The following is an 8,695-nucleotide window of genomic DNA, read 5'->3' as shown; positions in this document are numbered from 1 at the left end:
TTGATTAAATCCGAGAGCATTTTCTCCCCCCATAGGGAGCAATGCAACTACCACATTCAAGATCCAGAATGCTAGCGAGAACATCATTAAATACTCCACGTGACTCCAGTGGTTTAACCTCAGCAACGCAAGTGGTTTGTTTGCACAAAAAAACTAAATTTACCACTTTATTTACGAAATATTGACCTGCAACCCAGTAGGAGGCGCACCACGACGCATGCGTGTTATGTTGACTCAACAGTGAAAGTTCTTCCATGAAAAAAATATTTTCCCCCAAAAATATCCAGCACGTTCACAGAAGCACTTTCACTGCTTAATATTTTCATAAATAAAGTATAACGCGGAGCCATGTAGTTAATATCAGTAATACGCAGCATGCACGATACAAGGAAATGGTCAGTAACATCATCACTTTGAGGTACGATATCTATATCAGTAAGATCAATTCCATGCGATATAATTAAATCTAGCGTATGATTAAAACAATGAGTGGGCCAAAAGACTCCAAAAGAGTTTATTAGGTCTTGTCTGTGAAACCGGGGGTTAGTTTTTTTTTATCAAACAAACCACTTGCATCGCTTCATAAAATTGAGGTTAAACCACTGGAGTCACGTGGAGTATTTAATGATGTCTTTGCTACCGTTCTGGGTCTTGAATGTGGTAGTTGCGTAGCTCCCCATAGGGGGAGAAAATGCTCTCGGATTTGATCAAAAATAACTTAATTTGTGTTCAGAAGATGAACAAAGGACATACAGGTGTGAAACGACACGAGGGAGAGTAATTAATGACAGAATTTTCATTTTTGGGTGACCTATCCCTTTAAAGCGCATTCAATCTACCAATTATTGTCCAAACAATGATGCAGGAGGATTTCATTAACTTTAACAAATGTTACAATGTTATGCAGATGTCAAGAAGTGGTTCCACACTGAGTTCAGAGACTGATTTGAAACTCAGACTGTCTCTCACCTGTGTTGTTGTACAGAGGCCAAATCTCTGTCGAGCCTGGAGAAGCCCAGAGAATCGGCCTCAGCTCCGGCCCTGGAGGCCGCCGTCCCTGAAACCAGCCATCGCTCCTCAGTGTCCAGTAAATCACTTACACGTTAATGCTCATATTCATCTGTCTGCTGTTTCATGAGGCTTGATGTGTGCTGGAAGACTGAGATCTGATCAGCATTCATGAGCAGCTGCTGAGGTGTTTTCTCTGTCCTCAGCTCAGTATGGTCAGGTGAAGCGAGGCTCGCTGGGTGCAGTGACGATGAGTCAGTTAATGAAGCGGCAGCTGGAGCATCAGTCCAGCGCACCACAGAACATCAACACCTGGGACACGGGTCAGTCTTCAGCATTCATGAGCTCTTAGCACTTTCCTCTCGTGTTGATGATTCATTACCCAGACTAGCCACATTTGACTTTATTCTCCTTTAAAACACTAGATGGCACCAAAATCCACCTCAGCACTTTTCCTAACACAACAGCGTTTGCGGGTGGAAATTTGGTGATCCTTGACACAATCATGGACAGCAATGCAAAGTTGATTCTGTGTTAATTTGATCTAACATTTAATGTGTAGCAAATGAGAATTGATAAAATTATTGAATATATTTCAAGGCAAAGGTTATTGTTTTTCGGTTTTGTTCAATCAGCAGTTTTTCAATAACAGAAGAATATGTAAAAGTATGGTATCTGGGGTAAAAAATGTCCCTGCTGTTAGGGCTAAAGGCACAATAATTAATATGATAATAACTAGCTGACTGACTTTCCCATTTGTTAACATAACATGGTTATATTCAGATGATAAATATCATATATTGAGTTGGGTGTCCACTTTAGTGATATTCACCATATTTATAATGAAACCATCACATTTAAAAATATGATATTAACCATATCATATCATATAATAAAATACCGTATGTATTGTTGCTACTGTAACAATACAGTGTTTTGTTACAGTGTCCTTCAGTGCTTTCAGAATCTTTACTTTTTAAAATAATTTAGTTTCTGTATTTTTAAAATGAACATTTTAATCACTTTTTATTGAACAAAAGTAAATGTTTATTAAAACAAACAAAAAACAGTACTTTGATAAATTGATTGTTTTGAACAAGTATTAACTTAGATATTATTCAGAACATATTATTAGCTGAAGTGTTTGTATAAATAATGTGCCTTTTACCCCATGTGTGGCCCATCTCTCCACCTCATACATTTGTAAGATTTTTAAACAAAACAAATCACTTTTATCATTTATTTTCTCACAAAATCTGTTGTTCCATCAATGTCTAATAAAAACATATGTGTTTTTTCAGCAATCATACACTGTGGGAGTAGTGAAAAGCACATTTTTCCCCATTGTATCGTGCAGTACTTGAGTTTGTGCCTCACGATGCTTTGTGTTTTTCTCTGCAGGTCCAGTGAAGACCAGTCTGCTGTCGGCCCCCAGCACCGTCAGCATGTTCGTTCCCGCGCCAGAAGACTTCAGCGACGAGCAGCCCACTACGATGGCCGACAGGTGGGTCTGACCCTCAGTGTTTCAGCGTGAAGAAGTGCAGAAGATCACAGCTCTGTGTGAACTGATCAGGTGCCGTGACTGCGGGGCTGTGCTGGAGGAGTATGATGAGGAGACTCTGGCTCTGGCTGTGGTGGTTCTGTCCATGTTCATCCATCTGAGTCCTGATCTGGCCGCTCCGCTGCTGCTGGAGATCATGCAGTCTGTGGGCAGGTACAGCTCTCTTCAGCACACTACAGCAGTATAATCACTATGGCTTTCTTTCACTTCTTTGCTTTTATTCTGCAGGTTGGCCTCTAGCTCCAATTTCACAGGTCAAGCTGAAAGGTGAGTTCTGCGTTTACGCTTGTGTAATGCACACTTTGAGTTGTGTAAGTCTGAGCGTTATTGTGACGTGTGTGCAGCGTGCTGATTCCTGGGAATGTGGCTGGTGTAGCCAAGCAGTTCCTCCGCTGCGTTCTCCATCAGCTCGCACCCAACGGCATCCTACCACAACTGTTCCAGAGCAACATTAAAGGTCTGGAGAAGCACCTCAGAGCACAGTCGCACACATACACACAGCACAAACACTTCACCGGCTCTGTTCTCTTTCAGATGGAAGCTTCCTGAGGACGCTGGCCCTGTCTCTGATTGATTTCAATGAGCTGAGCTCGGTGGCAGCGCTCAGTCAGCTCCTGGAGGTACGTCTGTTCATCAGCCGCACTACTGACACACCTGTCTCTGAAACAAGCAGGTCACGATGCTCTGACGTGTGTCTTCCAGCAGAGGACTCTCTTGTGACAGTGAAGTGTGGAAAGCTTTATTTAAAGTATTTGACCTTTTGTGCTGCCCTAAATGTATGGTGTGGTGGCAGGGTCTGAACAATAAGAAGACTCTGCCAGCAGGAGGCACTATTCTGCACTGTCTGGACAACATCGCCCCCTTCATGGAGACGCTTCCCATGGACTCACCCAGCAACCTGTGGACAACCATCTCGAACCAGTTCCACACATTTCTAACCAAACTACCTGCTGTTCTGCCACTCAAGGTACCAGTTTAGCCTTTCTGTGCTCTGTAACGCCAGAGGAGTCAGAGAATAAACGCTCGCAGTATTCTCCTCTTAAGAGTTCCTCCTGTTTCTTCTCTTTTCTCAAGTGTCCGCTGGACTCGAGTCTGAGAATTATCATTTGCTTGCTGAAGATTCCTGTAACAAATGCAACAAGAGTAAGTTCATTCATTTCTTCGGCTCTGCTGGTCATTTAATTTCCCTTCAGATGATATGAAAATATCATGATATGAATAATGGGATAATGAGAATATCAGAAGTGTGCTGTTTTAAATGTTCTGCTGGGGCTGATGAAGTTCACTGCTTGTCTGGTGTCTTTCTGACAGAGTCTGCTGGAGCCCTTCTCCAAACTCCTGAGTTTCGTTCTCCAGTACGGTGTGTTCAGTCTCTCGTATCTCGTAGAGCTCTGCGGTTTATGCTACAAAACCTTCAGCAAGGTGAACAGCTCTGTGCATCAGTGTGTATTCCAGCAGAGAGAATCTGAACACCTAGCATGGGTTTCTGCCCTCTGCATGTTGCTGCCAAGATTTTACAGTCTCTTGTTTAAAAAAAATGACATTTATTAATGCAGTTTTTCTCCAGTGCTAAATGAATATTCACTAAATATCATTTGATGATGATCATTTCATAATCATCATCAGGAGGAAAGAGTATACAAACTTTTTTCAGAATAAATAAAAACATAATAATCTTTCCTGTTTTTTATCCTTTTTCCTTAAGAAATAATGTCTGCATGTTGTGAAGCAATGCTTTGTTTGGTAAAAAAAAAAAAAAGAAGAAGACGACGACAAAACTTTGTTTTAATGTGTTTAATAAGTAATAATGTGTTTTGTAGAGCAGAGGTTTCAAAACTTGAAAAAAACTGCATTGTTCCCTTTAAGGTTTTTCTTCTTCTTAATTTTCCATGTAATATTACTACATTAAATAGGCTTTTATTCAGACCATTCAGACGTCTTTTGAACGATTTATTAAAAGAAGCTCATAAGAATAATCTGTTCATGAATTAGATTACACTTTGTTGTGCAACACGTTTGTTCTTGCGAGGAAACTGCTGTGTGTCATCAGAAATATGTAAATACAAGATGATGCTTTATGGAGTTTTGCTGTTGATAGATTATCTAGATATCAGAGAGAAGCAGTGGTCAGCTGGCAAACGAGAGATGTCAGCATTCAGAAGTGTGGCGAGATCTTTTAGCAAACTGCACATTTTTGAAAATGACTTTCTATAATCTGCTTTCCTCCTCTTCCATGCAGGAGAGGGACAAGTTCTACATGTCTCGTGTGGTTGTTCTGGAGTTGCTTCAGGCTCTGAAGTTCAAGTCATCCATTCCTGATACGAACCTGCTGCTGCTGGTGCAGGTAATGCATCTGTGAATCTGCGTCGCACAATAAGGGAAGTTGGAGCAAACACACGTGGATGCATAACTAGTTTTCTATTGCTAGTACTACTAATATGTCAGACAGCTTCTGTGACTGGTCACATTTAATGTAAAAACAATCAAAAGACTGGTGTGTAGTTGAGGGATGATGAATGAGACCGCTCAGGATCCGTCTGAGAGAGTGATATCGTCTCGTCTGTCGTCTCAGTTTGTGTGCACAGACATCGGGACCAGGCTGGCCGAGTCCACCATCCTCCAGAAGCGCATGATCTCCGCTCTGCCCGGGGTGAGACTCGTCTGCTGCAGTACTGATGTGTCTGCTCGTTAGTGCTGACTGTAGACGTCACAGCTGTTCTGTCCCCTCAGTGCACCACAGCAGCGATGGAGTGCTTGCGGCAGTATCTGAGCGAGCTGCTGGACTTCATCGCAGACATGCACACGCTGACCAAACTAAAGGTACTCGTCACACTCATCTAACCATGAGGCCTGCAGTGGGAACTCATGTGTCATGTGTCTTTGTACACTGGCTGTCATGTACCATCATGGAAACTTCTGTCTCATCTGCTGGAAGTTCCTCCAACGGTAGAGCGTGGCGCTAGCATCAATAAAACCATGGATTTGATTCTCAGGGAACACGTGAACTTAATCAGATCTATTCCTTAAATGCAGTGTAAAGGTGGCGTTCCACCAGCCGATTTAAACAGCTGGATTGTGGTCGAGGTAGTCTCGCCAGCTGACTGTTTCTTCAGTCGGAGGTCCATCATGCACACAGATAAAACAATCGGTGGTCGTCACAGATTAAACAACTGCTTCTGAGCTTTCTCACGTGAAGCTTGTGAAATAAGAACAGGAGCAAACCTTCCCAGTCTTCATGAACTGAATCGGGATGTAATTCACTGTGAATGTGTGTGATGTGTGTCTGCTGTAGAAAATAAACAAGCTTCAGTGAGAAGCAGACTGTTCTGCCAGCTGGTTACACACAGTCCTGTAGCATTGCCTTTGAGGACTTGAAATGTTTGGATCGGGTCAGTTCTTCAGAAGATCACTGATCACAAGTCGCACAGACAGAATGTTACGTTTTCGACTGTAATGACCCCTCCGCATCTCCAGCGATTATGTAAATGAGGCTTTTGACTGGAAATCAGCTGAAAATCGGCTGCTGAGAAGCCTTAAGTCTCTTGGGATAAAAGTGTGTGCCTGCATGCATGAATGTAAAATGCTGAAAGCTTGTGATGTGTGTCATGTGTGTGCGTGTAGAGCCACATGAAGGCGTGCTGTCAGCCGCTGCACGAGGACACGTTCGGCGGGAATCTGAAGGTCGGTCTGGCTCAGATAGCGGCGATGGAGATCAGCAAAGGCAACCACAGAGACAACAAAGCGGTTATTCGCTACCTGCCTTGGCTTTACCATCCGCCTTCTGCTATGCAACAAGGGTAAAATCCACCGTCATCACGTGTGTGTGTGTGTGTGTCGTCAGCGCCCAGCATCAGCTTGAGCATTTACATTGTGCTTGTGTTTCCTCAGACCCAAAGAGTTCATCGAGTGCGTGTCGCACATTCGCCAGCTGTCTTGGCTGCTGCTGGGGTCTCTTACCCACAGTGCTTTGCATCAGGGCTCCTCGTGCTGTATGCCCATTCCACTGGATGCTGGATCTCATATCGCAGACCATCTGATTGTCATCTTGATAGGATTCCCAGAGCAGTCCAAGGTATGATAATGGAGCGGTTCTGCTTGGAGGAGATCCAGAGACGTGACTCTGATGTTGCTCCTCTCTCTGTGTGTGTCTGCAGACGTCAGTGCTGCACATGTGTTCGCTGTTCCACGCCTTCATGTTCGCCCAGCTGTGGACCATCTACTGCGAGCAGGCCGCGGCCAACCCGACCAATCAGAACCAGAACGAGTTCTCCTCGTGCGCCATCCTCACGGGCCTGGAATTCTGGAGCCGCGTGACTCCCAGCATCCTCCAGCTCATGGCCCACAACAAAGTGGTAAACCTGCCATTTATTCAGACTCGGTGTGATCCGGCTTCTCTCTCAGTGCATCACTTTGCAGCATTTCTACAGTGGAAGTTGTTTTTTGACATTTGAACATGTCAGAGTATTTCTTAAGGCTTGTGTTTTAGCTCTAAACCGCTTACGTTTGATTTGACATCTGATATAAACTGATTTCAGATACAAAACTGACTCCTGTTCTAGACTGAGAAATTACTCCATATGAATGAGCAAAGATGATCAATCTTTATCAATTTTAACCGATGGGAAAGCTCTGTGCAAAGCTAGAACAACCTCTGAAAGTAGCTTGTTCACAGACACAGTGGTGACAGCAGATCTGCTCTTTTTCTTCACGTTTCAGATGGTAGAGATGGTCTGCTTGCATGTCATCAGTCTAATGGAGGCCTTGCAGGAGTGTAACTCAACCATCTTTGTAAAAGTAAGAGGGATTTCTTACTACAAATGCTTAAAATAAACTGCAGTGCTTAGCATTTCTACATCATGCAGTCTGAGGTGTTTATTATATTTAATGTCCTCTTCATTCTCTTCAGCTGATTCCCATGTGGCTGCCCATGATTCAGTCGAACTTAAATGTAAGTTTTCAACATATCCATTACACAATTCACTCTTGCTATCAACACTCTGATTTTTGCTTCTTTCTAGAGTAAACTCTCAAAATATTCCTGTTAGATGATAAACGCCCTTTGTGTGTCAATAGCATCTGTCCGCGGGTCTCCAGCTGCGTCTTCAAGCCATTCAGAACCGGGTGAACCACCAGTGTCTCCAGAATCCTGGATCCGGATCGTTTCCTCTCACTCTGCGCAAGTGGCTTCAGTGCACTCAGTTTAAAATGGCCCAGGTGGAGATCCAGTCGTCTGAGGCGGCATCCCAGTTTTACCCCATGTGATCTTTAAAGCAGCAAGCTGTGTGTGATGATTAATCATATGAGCTTCTGCAGCAGCAAATGTAGTTGCTCAAGGTTCGGTGGTCTTCCTAGTGTGTGTGTTATTATCGAATACATTACAGAAATCATGCATAGAGAAAAATGTTAGCCTGTTTCAACCAGGGAAAGTTTTTTTTTGCATTATCAATAGTATGCATATTTCAAACCAAAATAAACAATTCAAGAGATTTTTTAAAAAACAAACTGCTTGAATTTTTTCTTCAGAATCAGAAAGAGCTTTATTGCCAAGTGTGTTTGCACACACAAGGAATTCGTCTTGGTGTCAGAAGCTTCCATTACAGAAAGTACCGGAAGAAAGTTCAGTGCTCTGTAGCGCTGCGAGGGCTACAGTTCAAAGAGGGAGTGTGCTGGGTGTGTGGGGTCCAGAATGATTTACCAGCCCTTTTCCTCACTCTGGAGATGTACAGTTATTGGAGGTTAGGCAGGGAGCACCAATAATCCTCTCAGCAGTCCTGACTGTCCTTAGTCTCCTGATGTGTGATTTGGTAGCGGAGCCAAACCAAACTGTTATAGATGAGCACAGGACAGAATCAATGATGGCCGAGTAGAACTGGGTGAGCTGCTCCTGTGGCAGGTTGAACTTCCTCAGCTGGCGAAGGAAGTACAGCCTCTGCTGGGCCTTTTTTACAATAGAGTCTATGTGAGTGTCCCACTTCAGGTCCTGAGAGATGGTGGTGCCCAGGAACCTAAATGACTCCCACTTCAGCCACAGTGCTGTTCATGATGGTGAGTGGGGGGAGAGTAGGAGGGTTTCTCCTGAAGTCCACTGTCATCTCCACTGTTTTAAATGTGTTGAGCTCCAGGTTG

At 43.6% G+C, this 8,695-nt stretch overlaps 1 protein-coding gene across 2 annotated transcripts; it reads left to right on the top strand.

Moving 5' to 3' along the window:
• Positions 1-927: 927 nt before the first annotated feature.
• On the top strand, positions 928-8,033 carry LOC107749543 (protein unc-79 homolog). Of its 2 annotated transcripts, XM_016564724.1 has the most exons (19): positions 929-1,087; positions 1,215-1,331; positions 2,410-2,512; positions 2,582-2,722; positions 2,798-2,836; positions 2,914-3,026; positions 3,104-3,189; positions 3,363-3,536; positions 3,644-3,712; positions 3,881-3,991; positions 4,809-4,913; positions 5,142-5,219; positions 5,300-5,389; positions 6,191-6,366; positions 6,458-6,641; positions 6,724-6,921; positions 7,286-7,363; positions 7,476-7,517; positions 7,643-8,033. In XM_016564724.1, exons 2-19 carry the CDS (start codon positions 1,259-1,261, stop codon positions 7,829-7,831), a joined length of 2,049 nt encoding a protein of 682 aa, XP_016420210.1. In that variant the 5' UTR covers positions 929-1,087; positions 1,215-1,258; the 3' UTR covers positions 7,832-8,033. The 2 variants fall into 2 exon arrangements, with proteins under 2 accessions (XP_016420211.1, XP_016420210.1); XM_016564725.1 differs by lacking the exons at positions 5,142-5,219; positions 5,300-5,389 and having other exon boundaries at positions 928-1,087.
• Positions 8,034-8,695: the final 662 nt, after the last annotated feature.

Source organism: Sinocyclocheilus rhinocerous, unplaced genomic scaffold (genome assembly GCF_001515625.1).
Source record: "Sinocyclocheilus rhinocerous isolate Xijiao unplaced genomic scaffold, SAMN03320098_v1.1 scaffold1071, whole genome shotgun sequence".
Lineage (NCBI taxonomy): Eukaryota > Metazoa > Chordata > Actinopteri > Cypriniformes > Cyprinidae > Sinocyclocheilus > Sinocyclocheilus rhinocerous.
The sequence above is the reverse complement of the archived record's forward strand: the minus strand, read 5'-3'. Positions and strand labels throughout refer to the sequence as shown.

Coding starts and splice junctions, on each gene's coding strand:
- LOC107749543 (XM_016564724.1), top strand. CDS start 1,259: ATGAGTCAGTTAATGAAGCGGCAGCTGGAGCATCAGTCCAGCGCACCA. Junction 2,837..2,913: donor TTCACAGGTCAAGCTGAAAG/GTGAGTTCTGCG, acceptor ACGTGTGTGCAG/CGTGCTGATTCCTGGGAATG. Junction 6,922..7,285: donor TCATGGCCCACAACAAAGTG/GTAAACCTGCCA, acceptor TTCACGTTTCAG/ATGGTAGAGATGGTCTGCTT.